The 15,592-nt window shown below is 34.7% G+C and overlaps 3 protein-coding genes across 9 annotated transcripts; 2 read left to right on the top strand and 1 right to left on the bottom strand.

Annotated features, from left to right (window-relative positions):
- Positions 1 to 317: 317 nt before the first annotated feature.
- LOC123197863 (kinesin-like protein KIN-10C) lies at positions 318 to 5,445 on the top strand. 4 transcript variants are annotated; one of them, XM_044612339.1, is made up of 16 exons: positions 319 to 723; positions 1,225 to 1,390; positions 1,473 to 1,673; positions 1,774 to 1,948; positions 2,057 to 2,262; positions 2,404 to 2,639; positions 2,754 to 2,808; positions 3,338 to 3,394; positions 3,473 to 3,526; positions 3,605 to 3,692; positions 3,780 to 4,066; positions 4,152 to 4,198; positions 4,416 to 4,437; positions 4,526 to 4,594; positions 4,686 to 4,724; positions 5,235 to 5,445. In XM_044612339.1, the coding sequence occupies exons 1-16, from the start codon at positions 533 to 535 to the stop codon at positions 5,274 to 5,276; spliced, it is 1,935 nt and encodes a 644-aa protein (XP_044468274.1). In that variant the 5' UTR covers positions 319 to 532; the 3' UTR covers positions 5,277 to 5,445. The 4 variants fall into 4 exon arrangements, with proteins under 4 accessions (XP_044468275.1, XP_044468274.1, XP_044468272.1 ...); XM_044612337.1 differs by having other exon boundaries at positions 2,751 to 2,808; XM_044612340.1 differs by lacking the exon at positions 3,338 to 3,394 and having other exon boundaries at positions 318 to 723; positions 2,751 to 2,808.
- Positions 5,446 to 5,466: 21 nt separating this feature from the next.
- Positions 5,467 to 8,272, bottom strand: LOC123197864 (uncharacterized protein At3g49055). Its single transcript, XM_044612342.1, has 5 exons — positions 7,123 to 8,272; positions 6,857 to 6,933; positions 6,584 to 6,695; positions 6,364 to 6,480; positions 5,467 to 5,913 (listed from the first exon to the last, which is right to left on the bottom strand). The coding sequence occupies exons 1-5, from the start codon at positions 8,131 to 8,133 to the stop codon at positions 5,575 to 5,577; spliced, it is 1,656 nt and encodes a 551-aa protein (XP_044468277.1). The 5' UTR covers positions 8,134 to 8,272; the 3' UTR covers positions 5,467 to 5,574.
- Positions 8,273 to 8,795: 523 nt separating this feature from the next.
- Positions 8,796 to 14,878, top strand: LOC123198138. 4 transcript variants are annotated; one of them, XM_044612763.1, is made up of 11 exons: positions 8,796 to 8,980; positions 9,609 to 9,688; positions 9,872 to 10,096; positions 10,475 to 10,614; positions 10,862 to 10,906; positions 10,992 to 11,045; positions 11,853 to 11,957; positions 12,065 to 12,268; positions 12,412 to 12,497; positions 12,907 to 13,958; positions 14,064 to 14,878. In XM_044612763.1, the coding sequence occupies exons 3-11, from the start codon at positions 9,916 to 9,918 to the stop codon at positions 14,318 to 14,320; spliced, it is 2,124 nt and encodes a 707-aa protein (XP_044468698.1). In that variant the 5' UTR covers positions 8,796 to 8,980; positions 9,609 to 9,688; positions 9,872 to 9,915; the 3' UTR covers positions 14,321 to 14,878. The 4 variants fall into 4 exon arrangements, with proteins under 4 accessions (XP_044468698.1, XP_044468697.1, XP_044468700.1 ...); XM_044612762.1 differs by lacking the exon at positions 9,609 to 9,688; XM_044612765.1 differs by lacking the exons at positions 9,609 to 9,688; positions 9,872 to 10,096.
- The last annotated feature ends 714 nt before the right edge of the window (positions 14,879 to 15,592 follow it).

Genomic DNA, 15,592 nt, shown 5'->3' with positions numbered 1-15,592 from the left:
TTAAAAAAATTGAATTTTCAAATTGATTTTATGAAATCCTTATCTAAAATGATTTTGTGAAAATATGGATCCTAATATCGAAATTAAAATATTTTTTCTTTTAATTAAAATCTTGAAAATGTTAGTCAAAATTGTATTAACCTTTAAAATAATTAATTTAATTAATTTTTTTAAATTATTAAATTTAATTAATAATAAAAAATACATATAAAATTGTAATATCAAGTACACTTCTAGAGGTGCCACGTGGATGATAATACCTATTTTGCTTTGTCCTAATTGCCGCTGCATATATGGCAACAGGAGCGTCACGGCCAAAATTTCAAAACCAAAACGCTAACGGCTATTTCCCATTCATTTTCCATTTCTGTCAATTTCTCTTGTTTATTCCTTCATTCAGCCGACTGTGCTTCTCCTACTCTAGATAAATCTTCACGGTTTTCACTCACGGTTAGAAGGTCAGAACGGGGCTCAACCAAATCCACCGATTTCATTCGCGGTTTTTGTACATTCATTCTTCTCCTGGAGATTCATGGATACACCAAAACTGGACCAAACGAAGGCCAAAACGGGGGTCAACAACAGTAAGAAGGTCAGAGTAATCGCAAAAGTCAGAGGTTTCACAGATCTCGAGGCTGAAACTTCCAGTTGCGTGTCCGTTCACAAGCCTAATGGAGTTGAGTCCGAAACTGTCTCCATTTGCTATGGTGACCAATCCGGCAGGTACATCGAGGCTTCATTTTATTTATTTTACGCCATAAAAAGTTAGGTTACAAAGAGACTAAAAATATTCTGTTACATCGCTAACAGAAAATTAATTTGAACTCTGGAATTGTAGTTTGAAATAAGATTTTTTTTTCTTTTAGAGCATAGAGTTGTATGTATTTCAATTTCTTTATCTCTTCCGCATAAGATTGTTCATTTGAAAATTGCTAAGGGGAAAGTACCTAATTCAAGGATGTTACTATGACTTTTTTCGGCCGGTCACAACTATGCTTAATTGAGTTCTGTGTTAAAAAAATTTCTTCTTAGTATTTCAATGTCTCTGGTTTTAGAGGTAAAAACTCCATGCTTTCTCAATTTTTTATTTAATGGACTTGTAATTTTACCAATCTGCTGGAGTAAACAGTTCGGAGTAAGATTGGGCTTTGCAATACACTATTAAACATGGGTTATACCATTTTACGAGTTGTGTGAAAATTAAGGTTTGTTACTTTTTTGTAGCGGTAAGGATTTGTGTGAATTGGATTATTGCTACGAGAAAAATGAAGGCAATGATACAATATTTACTAGAGAAATAAAGCCTCTAATATCTGGGGTTTTCGATGGCCGCAATGCTACTATTATTGCTAATGGAGCTAAAGGGAGTGGGAAGACTCATGTAATTCAGGTTGGATTCCAATCCTCTCTGTTTGATTTTTTTATGTATATGTATGATAAATACTTATCTATTGAACTATTTTATTGCGAAGGGTTCTGATAAGGATCCAGGTCTGGCACTGTTAACCATGGTTGAAATTCTTTCTATTGCTGAGGAACTTGGAAAATCAATTACTATATCATTTTATGAGATTTTTCAAGATCATGTGTATGATCTATTGGTTCCAAAACGGAAACAAGTTCTAGCTTTGGAAAATGGTCAAGGCAAAATTCTACTCAAGGGACTTTCTCAGGTATTATTATGAGTTAATTGGGTTGACAAAAGTTCAAAGGCAGAGAGATTAAATTTCATCATCCCATTTCATGTGACCTTCTGTTTTAACTTGATTTCAGGTACCTGTGAAATCCATATCAGAATTTCAAAAACTATATCTTGTTGAGCATAATTCACGTAAACCTCTGCAAAAGATAGCAATTCCCCAACAGAGCCATAGATGTTTAATAATACACATATCGTCTCCATCAAATTCCATTCCTGTTGGCAAGATGAATTTTGTTGACTTGGCAGGTTTTGATAAGTTTTTTCAGCATAATATAATGGCATGTATTTTTCAGCTATTCCTCTGACAGGGATAAGTATTTACTTTTCACCCCTTGTTGATGCTGCATTTATCAGGTTATGAGGATACTCGAAGAAAAAGTAGTGAAGGTCTCAATCTTGCTGAGAGTACTAAAGTCAATAGGTCCATACATGCATTACACAATGTTATTTATGCTTTGAATGCCAATAAAAGTCATGTGCCTTATCGGGAAAGCAAGCTAACCCGCATGTTGCAAGATTCATTGGGAGGGAAGAACATAGTTCTGATGCTCACTTGTTTGGTAAGGCTATTAGATTTTTCGTTTTCTCTTGTGACAGTTTTGGGTAAATAGTTAAACAAACTGTTTTTGGTTGTCCTTTATGAAGATTCTGCTGTTACAGTAGATTCTTAGTTTCACTTTCTTTGTCATTTTTTAATGTAGAACCCATCTTTCAGCCAAGATTCCATTTACATGATGAGTTTAGCATCTCGTTGTCGTCAAGGCATTAATCAGACTGTCTTAGACTCCGTAAAGAAAGCCAAAAGTTCAGCAAGGCTATATTCTTCACAGATTAGTCAGTTACATGGGAGCGTTTCTACCAATAGGAAACAAATTGGGAACCAACCACATTTTTCTGTAAAGAAAGCCAATGGTACAGTTTCTGAGATGAAAGGAAGGTACTTAGGAACAGTTCTACCTAAGCTAATCACATTTCTCCCTCTTCCTGTATATATGCTCACTTATAATTAACTTTTTTTTTTTGGTTCAATTTCTTTTTCAACTTAAAGAAGACTGTTTGATGAAGCAAGTCATTTGACTAATTCTGAGAAGAAGATATACCAGAAGGTACATACTTTCTTGTCGCAATATAGTTATCTAGAAATTACATATATAGTAACCAATTTGGCAAAAGAAATAGAGGAATGGAAAATCTAGGTATTAACATAGATGTTAGACCAAAGTTTTAGGAACATTGAACATTCTTTTGCTAATGTATACCAATTTGTTTGACTAATCTCCTTTATTACTATATTTGAAAAATGAAAGGAAACTGACCTTTTTCTTCTTACATGTTTAATAATATATCACAATTCCCAGTTTTGATCCCTAGGTGGGAATGAATAAAAATTTAGATGATAACATTATTCTTTATTCTCAATCCTGAGGCTTGAGTGTATCCAACTAATTTCAAATAAATATACTGATGATCCTTTCTAAGAATAAATTTAGTTTGAGAAATAACACTTTAATTTCAAGTGTACCTAAAAAATATCCATATTGACATGATAACTTTTTATCTTCTTTTACTCAATTACACTTTTTTCTTGATAATATTAGCAGTTGTTTAACCAATGTCAACTGAGGTTTTATGCAGGAAAGTTCCGTCTTCACTGCCCTACCAGATAAAGATTCAACTTTTGTGGCAGAAAAGGCAAAAATCTATTTAGCAGTCAAATAATCTCATGTGAATTTGCTTTGTTTCAAATTAACATTGTCTTTCTATCTTCAGGATGCTTCTCCACTAGCAACCACTTATCCACAAGAAACCACCATAGCAGATAAGGTGATTTAACTCCTCTTTGGTAAAAATATTCGTTTGATCAAAACCTCTTCCAATAACATGTTCTTTTGGTTTTCCTAGGATTCTTTTCTTCACGGTGAAAACAATCACAGGGAAGTTAACTCAAGCATCAATTGCCAGTTAATTACACCATCCTTCAATGAAGAATGTATGCCCTCGTAATTTCTGAAAGCTTCTTATATGTGTAATAAACATAAAAGTATGATATGTTTTTCTCTGATATATTTTGTGGCAGGTGGAAACTTGGATAAGGAAAACGATGATTCCCACATCAATAAAGATGATTCACCATTAATTAGTGAACGGTTGCAACAAATATCTAACAATTTGAAGTTGCTTCTTTCCTCAACTCCTCGACACCCAGAGATGCCACCGAGGAATGATTCTTCATCAAATGTTCAATCTTGTACTGATTTTGTGGAACCAAAAACTCCTGAAAGGAGAGTTCCAGTGAGTGACAATAAGGAGACAAAAATCAATAGTCCATGGTCAGCCATTAACATTCATAGTTCTAAAATGAAGGTAGGATGCACTGTAGCTTCTTTCTGAATATAGATTTGAGTTAGTATTAGTTTTCACATTATTAATTTCATTTTGTGTTTTGTAGGATTCCGTTGTTAAAGAATATTTGAAGATCTTAAATAGCGGTAGCAGGTAAATGTTTCCTTGCAATGTTAAACAAACTCCTTTCATTTATTGATGATATAAAGACTCCATTATTAGTCCTCTAAAGCTTCAAATTTCTATTATCAAAGCATTAGCCGCTATAAATTGAAGAAGAAAACTACATAAACACCCATGAGTATTTGTTATATTATGCAACATTTCTGTGACTGATTTTCTACTTTTTTTTTTTTTTTCTGGTTAACAGGGATGACTTGATAAAATTAAAGGTGGGGAACGTTTTAAGATTGTAACATCGAGTTGTTTGGTTATCAATCACCATATCAAATGCACTAAAAATGAATGTGTATCATACAGGGAATTGGGGAGAAAAGAGCCACCTACGTTTTTGAGCTTCGTCAGGAATCTCCTGAGTACTTCAAGAGTGTAAGCATGAAACTTGATTTTTCTTTGATTTTCTGAAAGTTAATATGTGATTGGTTATCAAGGCAGTAAGTTTCCTTATTTTGTTTTACAGCTTGATGATCTGAAAGACATTGGACTTTCAGCCAAACAGGTAATTTTTGTTGACATTGTAAATATTATAGTTTTAAAACTAGATCAGACTAGCGGATTTGACTGATTGAACTATTAACCGTTAATTAAATCGGTTTTAATTCACCTAAAAACCAGATTAAGCCATTTGAACTGTCTGATTAGACAAGATATAAAACCGGGTTTGATTCAATCAACATAAAAAATTAATTTTTTTAAAATTCATTATAAAAACTTAAACCCAATCCTTATTTATCACATTTGAATATATATACACCATAAGTTATTTTGATGTTAAATAAATTAAATTATATAATTAATGATAAATTATATAACAAAATTTTTAAATATTATTTTTAAACAATTAATTGGTATAACTACTAATCAACCGATCTGACCATTAATTGAACCAGACCATCCACTTTACTAGGTCAATATTTAGTTTGATTCTAAAAGATAATATAATTTTCAGTGTGACATTATGATATTTAAAAGTTTATTTTAAGCTAAATTTATTTTATTTCCTATGTAGATAAAGAAGATGGTGAGTAAGGGGATCGAAGAGCTCATATAATTTATAAAAAGCAATGGTTGTTCAGATTTGTATAAAAAGAAAATATTTTGGTAGAAGCAGGGTGATGCATTGTTAATCATCCTTTTTTTTTTAATTTCCTTGTTGTGTTGGGTTGTAGAACTTCTTGTCTTTGAACTATTTTGAGTTATACAGAGGAGGATTTCCTTCAGTTGCACCTGTTAACAATCAGTAAAGCTTTAACCTTGATTTTATAGACAAAATGTGTAAAATGAAATAACACGAGCTGATTCAAATAGATAATGCAGCCCTAAACAAAACAATGCTATGTGACGATGATTCATACACCAGAAAGCAAGGCTTGCATTTCTGGTAGCATCCGTTTTACGCTGTTGGTGTTATTGGTTGCGTTCGATCTAAGGACTCGCCATGGCCAACATATGTGTCTCACCTTTCGGCGACTCCTTTCTTTGCTCTCTGCTTCTTCTAATTGTCTTGTTAGTTCCTCAATACGCTCACGAAGTTCTGCAGCCCTGCTGTCAGCCAGCTGCAGAGACCTCTCTGCTGCTGCTTGGGCAGTCATTGCAGCACTAGCAACTTCTTCCTTCAGCTTTAACTTACTATTTGATATTTCTAAAGCATTCTTTGTTTTCTCCAACTCTTGCTTCAGAATCAGAACCTAATAAAACAGTAACGCTTTAGCATTTGACAATGCCATATCATATTGACAACGGAAAATATGTGACAATGGAAAGTATATAATTTTAATGTAACAATATTCTACAAGTTCCAGCTACATGGAATTACCAATTTGTACGCCATATGAAAATCCTTGGGGGAATAATATCTTACATAGAAGACAAAAACTTAACTATCTGTTCCTAATTCATAGATGCTAACCATGTTATATGTTTATTAGACTGCATATTGTCAAGACCACACTCCACTAGTCAGTAATGGCAATGAACTCTGAATAATGGTTCGATAAAAGGCAAATCTCAAAAATACCTTTAAAAGTAGCAGAGTGAGGCAACCAAGAGAAGCAACAACATTATGAGCAAGAAAATGCTACTTAATTAGGAAAAGCAACCTTAGTCAATAGAAGTTCATATTGAACATGGGTATTTACCACTTTGTCGCGCTCTTCAATCTCAGTTTTACCAGCTTCCACCTCTAACTCACAAGCTTCCCGCCATCTAACAACTTCTTCTTCCATCGCTTTTATATCAAATAGCAGTTCCTCAATCTTATAGCAATAAACCAGAAAGTATGAATCAGCAGTCAAAAAAGAAAATGCCTAAGATGTGCACATGGAGAATCCTTAATTTCTTGCTAAAACAGATAATTACATTTTGAGCCAACACCCTCTCTCTATCTTCCAACTCTTTGATGTACAATACATTTTCTTCAATAGTTTTAGCTTGTTTCTCTGTAAGACTCTGTAGTCGCTCGGTATCTGACCTGGCAAAGAAACTATAATTATTGACCATTGTCAAGAAAGCAAAACTCAACAGATTGAAGATGATAAAATAAATATACAGATTATACGATCATTTCCTCAGTAACTCTACAACAAAATCATATATGTAAAATAATACAGCTGCAAATCCATGAAGAAATACCTAGATTCATCCAATGATCTCCTCAATTGAGTGATTTCAAGCCGTAAATTCTTCATTATCCTCTCTACAGTTGATGCCTGTAAGGACAAGCGCAAATTAAAACCAGAAATTCTCCACCTACACGAAAAGGTTTACAAGTAATCCTAGAAGAATCCATGACAATACACATCCAAGTACAATTTCTACTTAATAATACCACATGAACAAAATCATACAGAATCCTAAATGAATCTATTAAAATTGCAATTACAGTTGAACATACATACCAGACTAACAACTTCCTCTTCACACTCACTGCTATCAGATTTATTACTCGGTGGGACAACATTAGTCCCCAAACTCTCCTGTGACTGTTCATTATTTCCACTGCCCATCATGAAACCAAACCCTACTCTTTGCAACCCACGTTCCGCAATTTGCAATAATGCCACTCTCTTCTGATCAGTGTTACCTTTCAGTCTATTCAAACTCTTCTCTACTGCTTCTTTCTCCACCAATGCTATCCTTAACAAACTGTTTATGTCGCGATTCTCTTCTGTCAAACTCACTACACTGTTTTCCAATTCCTTCTTTTCCTTTTTCTTTGATTCTTTATATTCACTAACTTTTGATTCAGCTTTGCTTGCTAGCACTGTAATTGCTGTTATTTCTTCCTCTAATGCCCTCGACTCTTGGTCTAATTTCGATTCTTCCATCTCAATGTCTTCTCGCTCAATCACTTTCTCGTCATCCAAACAGTCAATTATCTTCACTAAACATTCCTTAACTGACTTAATCGAATCCAAGCTCTTTAACAAAAACTCATCTCTTTCTTTCTTTTCAGATTCTAGAACTTCGAGTCTCTCCCTAGATACGTCTAATTCACACTTAATCTCTTCTTTCTCTTTCAATTCCTCGTCAAACTTTCTCTCATACTCCTCTTTCTCTTTCAATTCCTCGTCAATCTTTCTCTTATACTCGTCTTCTCTTTCCTTTATCGACGTCTCTAATCGAACAATATTTTCACGGAGAGAGTCTCTATCTCGCGATAACTCATCCATCATTCTCGTTGCCTCCTCTTTTTCACGCTGGAGGAGGAACAACTTATCCTCCAACGCAGAGGAATTCGATTGGAGGCTCTGGTAGGCCTGGCGGAGAGACTCCAACTCAGCGAGAAGATGATCATGATTACAGAGTTCGGAAGCAGTCGGCGGATCCGAACCGTCAACGGAATCAGTCAGATGATCGGGGCCGTTGATTTCGGCTTCCAAAGGAGTTGCTTCATCGGCGGTTTCCATGGCCCATAGAGAAGAGAACAATGGTTAGAATTGCTCATTTGAGTAGAGGGATGAGTTGAAAATCTACCAGTCAAAGAAATGGCCGAGGAAAGTCAGGTGAGAATTTGTTTAGCAGTAATTTATTCACCCACCTGCTTGGGCTTCTGGCGCGGGACTTCTTATCTTAAGGCCCCGTGTTTGGAAGGAAGGATAGTTGAGAAACCAGTTAGAATACGATATGACAGTGTTTATCAAGTTCTGTTTGGCCCCTCCTACAAAGAAACCATCCTATAAATTTAGATCGAGATTTGACCTAATCAAGGGTTCGAGGTCAAGGCCTGGTTTGATTGGAAAAAGATCCAAACTAAAAATTAATGTTTTAATAATCAATTTAGATTGAACCAATAAACAAATAAATTATAATCAATTAAAAAACTTGATTCGATTCAAACCTATCGTAAACTATTTTTTATTCCAATTTCAAGCACTTGTTAGAACCCATTTGACACCATACAAATTTTATGGAAAAGCCCAGTGACATTAATCTTTGGGCCATCTGGGGAACCCATATCCGCACTTCTTTTCGTGTTTCTCACTTACCTTGACAGCGCGTCTCAAAAAATCTCACATGTCGGGTGTACCCTTAATTATAAAAAAAAAAACTTATTTTTATTTCCACGCTAAACAGGGTTCTGTTTTATTTTCAATTTTCACTCTCCCCCTCGAAACTCTCTTTTTCTTTCCCTCAAGTTCAGGGCCGATCATTTCTCGGCGTTTCTCTCTCCCGCCAAACACTTAACAATCTTCTCGTCGGTAACTTTGAATCAGGCCGATCTCGCCTTTAACCGATCTCCCTTGCTTGCCGCTGGTACGCCATCGGATCGCTTCACTTTCTTTGTGTTATGTATTTCTACGTATATACATGCAATTCGACAACATGTTTTGTAGACTGATTACATCACACGAAACCCTAACGATAGTTTCCTTTTTCGTTCATCAGTTTCTTTTTTTGTGTATTTTTTTATGCGGACAATCAATAGTGGCTAACAATAGTTGCCTTTTTCCGATCGTTCCTTTTTTTTTTTTGATTTTTTTATGCGGACATGCAATAGTTTCTTTTCTTTGTAGTTGATAAAATTTCTTATTTTTATCTGAAAAATTAAATCACTTTGCTAGTTATATAATTTTCCTGAGGTTAATCAGAACTTCAGCCGACCATGGACAATGGAAGACTCTAAAGTTTATCAATTTTCTTTCTAAATTTGTAAAACCAAACCGAATTGATAGTAATGTATTACTTTAGCGATCTGGTTTTGTATAAGTTGAGTTGTTATCTTTTTTACCTTATTGTTAATTGAGAGTGCTACGTTTTTGTTCAATGTTCTGGTTCTGTAGATTCAGTGGTCGACTGTTTCTACAACGATTTCTATTTGTCATAGGGTCTCTTTTTAGGTTATTCTTTTTTAAGTTCTTGAGATTTTTTATTTTGTTTATAGAACCATCGACAGTTGGTACTTGGGACATAAACAATGGTGGCAAAATGATAGCTACTTATATAGCCAATGAGAACAATAAGGTGTATCCAGCCCTTCCATTTCTTATAACAATGGTGAAATGGGAGCTCACTCTTTGGTTCAATTCATTTATTTATATAGGATGTCATTATTCTCATTTATTAGATGATTGCCTGGTGTTTTTTTTTTTTTTTTTGGCTTTAACAGTTGTGGGGTTGTCATGCATGTTATTCTTCTTGTTGCAGTGGCGTCTTATGACATAGCGAGCATAAATTTCCTGTGTGCATAAATGCCGGTAGCAAAACTGAAAGCCTCTAACACCACAGATGTGGTGAAAGTAGAGGAAGGAAATGAGTCACTAGATACTTTTATTAAACAAGCAATTGGAAAAGAGTCTCTTCTTTCTTTCTCTAGAAATGGAGACAGCTCAGTTCAGTGGATCCAATTACTCCAAGCTCTGGATCAGCAAGGTACCAATAAACTATAATGGTTTGAAAATTAGACTTATAGAAGAAAGGAAAATTTCCTTGACCATTGTAATAGTTTCAATTAATATGAATCTATCATTAAAGGGAATGAGGAATTTGTTCATTACAAAAAGTGTTGCATTTTTTTAGGAGAGCATTGATTGCATCTGAAAGTATGCTTCAGATGCAAGTTCTCAAATTTCCTGAGGCCATTGTTACCATTGCTCAGGCTAGGTGTGGTCCTGAATACTGTGTCTCTTATGTACTTATATGTGTCTGTATATCGCATGTACTTTTAAGTTTCTGAGTTGTGTGCAAGAATAGGCCTTGTTTGAAGTTGAAGCCATGTAAGTTGATTTACTGTCACTTTACTTTTGGCAGAACTCCCTGGTTGGCCTTTTCTTTCTACTCCTATGAAGATACAGCTGCAGAAATGTGACAAGTGTTCCCAAGAATTCTGCTCCACTATTAACTATAGGAGACATATACGTGTCCACCATCGGTTGAAAAAGCTTGATAAGGTTTCATAACTGTCTTGAAAATTTGATTATTATCTTTATCAGTATGATTACTTTTAAGCTTTTAATGTTCTAACTAAACAGCTCCGGAATACGGATATTTGCTATCTTTTAGGAATGTGGATATCAGCCTTCTATAATGTTTTATTTCGTATTGAATTTGTTTATAAGTATTATCTTTATCAACTATTTTGATGGTGTCCTTCATTTTTAGGATTCTCACAGAAGCATTTTTTTTTTGCATATCTAGGATTCTGCCAAAAACAGGGATCTTTTAGGAGCATTTTGGGATAAGGTGATAGTGATAGCTTTCTTCTGATTTGTTTTTGATGAAGGTCTTCCCACTTGGTTGTATTTTTATCTTTTTATGTTGTAAACAGCTTTCTGTGGATGAAGCAAAGGAAGTTGTATCATTCAATGATGTGGCCTTGGAGGTAAAACTGGTTCTCCTTGTACTCTCATACGAGAAAAATCAAGGTTACTGGCAGGCATGCTGTTACATCTAGCATTATTCCTGTTAGATGTGTGTATTTATGGAAATTATTCTAGTTTTTTATAGCCAAAATGATGAATCATCTATTTTTTTTTTTTTTAACTTTCTGAAGTGGAGATTGGTTTTGTTTTGTGAGAAAGTTAAATCCTTTTACTGCCTTGATGTAATGATTGGCACCTTATTTCTTTATGGATTTGTTGTGGAATTCCTATCAAGTGATGCCGGCCAAAAACTAGAGTATTTGGGAAATTTTAATTCGAGTTGGATGAGTTTGTCTTGGAATTCTATGGTTGGTTATTGAGATTATCATTTCAATCATAAGATGTCAATCTGTATCAGTCCAAGTTCACGACGTAGACAAGTATCAATAAATATTTCAGTAATTCCCTTAGACAAGTTTTCAATAAAAAAAATTTGTAACTCTTTGGGAGTGATTCTTTGTGGTTCTTGAACTTATATTCATTTATTTTTTAATGCCAAGAAGATATATAGCCACATTACCTGATGTGTTTTTTGGGTAGTACTTTTCTTCCAAATTATTTTTGTTTGGTGTTGATAATATTCAAATGCATGTACTTGAGAGTGATGGCTTTTCTATTAACATGTTCATTGGAGTTAGTCATGTAATATATGGTAGTATTATGATGTACATATGACATATGTTTTAGTCCAATTTCGGTCTTTACCACTTAGTTCATTTCTTTCTTTTATTTTTTGAGTAATTTTTCATTTGTTATACATCATCTAGGGAGTTGCAGGGTCTTGTATTATAAAGTCATTGACAGCATTTATTCGGAAACCTATATATGCTTCTCTCCCTCAAGTTTGTGTGAAAGCTGGTGCTGCCCTTCTGGTGAGGAAACATATATGTTTTCATATGTTTTCTTCCAGATTCTTTTGTTTGAGCTGCCATAACTTTGTCTTCATTGTTTGGATGTCACATTCCTGCTATTTTTGTAGGATATTGTTCAAGCTAGGCCTTCCAGGTTTCCTATATCTTCCCAAGAACTATTCAGCATCCTTGATGATGCTAGTGAAAAGACATTCCTATCTGGGACAGCAGTATCCATGCAAAAATATATATTTGATGGTGAAGCTGTGAAGATTGGGCTTGAAACAAGGAATTTGATTGCATGTACTAGCTTTCTGGTGGAACAGATTTTGGTATTTTCTACTTTTTTTTCCTTACCGATTTTGGTTTATATATTACTGAAACATGTGAGATGTGAACAATTTTGCATTTTAGTCTTCATATTGTGATTGAAAAATAGGGAGTTGTTACAATTTTAAGAGTGTTATGTGTTCAGGTCAAAGCATGGCTAGCTGATAAGGAAGCAGAAGCTTTAAGGTGCCAGAAGTTGTTAGTGGAGGAGGAAGAAGCTGCTCAGAGAAGGTACATTCTACCATTTGCTACCTAATTTATGTTGCTTGTTTGAATTGTCTTCTGGGAAGTAGTATGATTTGCTTTTTGGGGTAAAATAATTTCTCTTCCTGACTTGACCAGTTGGTACATTAGCCTAAGTGAATCTGTATAACGATATATAGGATTAAGATCAGGCAACTTGTGGATTCTGTTATGACTAGCTTTGAAACTATTGGTTGGAACAAATGGAGAAATTTTAAGTTTTGGTGTCTTGAATGCCCATACTTTGCAATATTTTCTGCCTAGCCTCTTGACAAATAGTTCTTCTGCAAGGGAGCCTTGTTTCATCAAGAAATTTGGCTTTTGATAATGCTTATTTGGGTATCTAGTTTGCTACATTTCCCAATTAACTTTTTTTTAATTTTTATTACTCAAATAGGCAAGCAGAGCTCTTGGAAAGGAAAAGACAGAAAAAGCTGAGGCAAAAGGAGCAGAAAGCAAAAGAGCATAAGCATGAGGAAAAGGCAGATGATAAGGAGAGCACTGATGGCACATCAGAATCTGTGCCCCTACCTGAAACGTCTTGTCCTCTGGCCACATCTGATTCTGATGCACACAATGCAGATGCATTGCCAAATCATGTTCCCTCATCTCTTGAGCCCTTCCAACTTGCAAATTCTGATGAAGATGTGGATTATGAGTTTCAGGCTGGGTTTGGCAATGGTTATGCTGATTTAGGCCCGGGGCAGAATATTGAAAGACGGATGGTACGAGGAAGTGGCCATCGGCAGATGGTTGTTATTCGACGACAGTTGCCACAAAAACCACGTGGTATGCCCAATGGTTTTCATGCTAGTCAAAATTCTCAAGCATCCAAGCTTGGAGGAGTGCAAAAGCTTGGAAATAACAGGGATTTCAGGGCTGCTCCAATAGTTGGTGGCAATAAGGTTTGGAGCTGGAAGCCAAAGCCAGAAAATGATTATGCGAATCTGAAAACTAGAACGCTGAAAGAAGCCATAAACCAACCCCAACAAGATAAGAACCATGAGGTTTTGATAGGCTCTATATCTGTTACACTTGGACATTGTAATCATCATGAGGGTAAAAGTGCAGCCGAAGGCCAAGATGGTTGCATGGAAGAGCATCAGATGCCCAAAAAGAACAGTGTAACTGAGAAGTTCATTCAGTCTGGCACAAACAAGTCAACAGTTAAATTTTGGAGGCCAGTTAGCAGGCATGGGACTAAAGGTCCTGTCCCAGTTCATGGGACTAAAGGTCCTGTCCCAGTTCAAAATGGCTGTAGAGAATCCGAAGTGGATGTGAATGGTGGACAAGCCATTGATCAGACCCTATCTAGTGAAAGCTGTCTAAGATTGCCCATGGATGATACTAATGGTGGGATTGGGAGTTCCACGTCACTCATGAAGGACAGTATGTGTCCAGGAGGCATGCAGTTTAATAGTTGTGCTGCAAAAGCTTTTCTATCAGAGAGTAAGTTCAACTTTGTTTATTTGTGCGAGGTTTTTGGTCTAAATTGCCCATTACTGTGTTTCCTTTTGTAAATGAAATTGACAGACTGGCTACAAATTCATGCAGGATGGAAGGAGGCAATTGCAGCTGAACACGTGAAATTAGTTCTGCCCCCAGATTCCGTATCTTCTGAGTATCAAGATTTTGAGAGCAACAATCAAGTAACAGTAATTCAGTCATCAGATTCTCATAAACAGTTGACCAATGCCAGAGCTGACGAGGCTTCAACAGCAACCGGAGCTTCTGCTAAACCCAAGTTCAGAACAAAACCTGACAAAGGTACCAAGATAAAGTATATTCCTAAACACAGAATCCTCACCTGAAGAGTAAGAGATGCCATTTCTTTAGCTATAGAAACATGCACAGTTTAGTTGCCCATCATATTTTTACCAGAGGTTCCAGTTTTTCTAGTGCTCTTCTGTCAGGAAATTATTAAAAAAAAGTTTTTGCAGGAAATCATTTATTGTCCGGTCTTTTTAGCAGATTGATTCCTTGTTTTTTTTCAATATGGCTTAACCATCTAGATTTATCTGTAATAAATTTTGTTTTAAGCTATTCCAAAAGCTGTTCTGTGCTCTCTTTTTCCTAGTGGCTAGTGAAAACGAAACCGAGCTTCCATCTCTGATCTCTACCTTCCAAATATTTACATCTAAACACTCAGAAGTTTGTTTTGACAATTTGATTGGGATTCATTCATTTTGATAGTTAGCAGTTTTGTTTAGGAGATTGAGTTGAGAGTTTATTATTACTAGAAGATTAGTCAGTCCCCATATTCAACTAGAATATTGAATAACAGTGGACTGTACTGTAGTTGGTAATTCATACTGAAATGATGTAAGAGGTTTTCAAGTCTTTAATTGGAACTGTTTGTTGATGCTTGCTATTTGACTACATTGCTTTGATGGCTGAAACTTGGAGGCAAATTCATTTTTTAAACTTAGAAGATGGAGCATTTCTTGTCACTATAAATTTTTCTTTATCACTGTAGTATAAAGTTATGAGCCCTTATAACGAGTATTTGTTTTGATATTAATTATGGAATGTTATCATGTAATTTAATGTTATTTTATTTTTTATTTAAAATTATTTAATTACATGATGATTTATAATTATTGACACTTAAATTAGAGCTTTTTATAAGTGTTGCACGGGACCAAATGAGGATGGAAGAGTAAGAGAGTTTTATTATAGGCATTCTTAAAAAATAAGAATAACCCACCACTTGGAATGCAAAATTTTGGGAAATATACACTTGTGAAGTAGCACACACGTATCTGTATCTATATTTCTTTCCTTTCGATAAGGTTTAAAAGAATAATAAAATTACGTATATATATTTTATTTATATGATTAAATAATTTTAAATTAAAGATAAAATAATATTTAATTATATAATAATATATTATTTATATATTTAAATTATATTTTAAAAGTATGTGAATATAATATTCCATGGATTTGGATGTAGAAACGAAGCATAAGATTTGACCTTAATTTTGTACTATTTGACATTTGTTTCTTACTTTTGGGTTTGAGTATTTGTTTTTGGAGTGTACGTTTGAATCTTGTAGTTTTTTTTTTTTTTTGGTTTTATT

The sequence above is a fragment of the Mangifera indica genome, chromosome 15 (genome assembly GCF_011075055.1).
Source record: "Mangifera indica cultivar Alphonso chromosome 15, CATAS_Mindica_2.1, whole genome shotgun sequence".
Taxonomy (NCBI): Eukaryota; Viridiplantae; Streptophyta; class Magnoliopsida; order Sapindales; family Anacardiaceae; genus Mangifera; species Mangifera indica.
The sequence above is the reverse complement of the archived record's forward strand: the minus strand, read 5'-3'. Positions and strand labels throughout refer to the sequence as shown.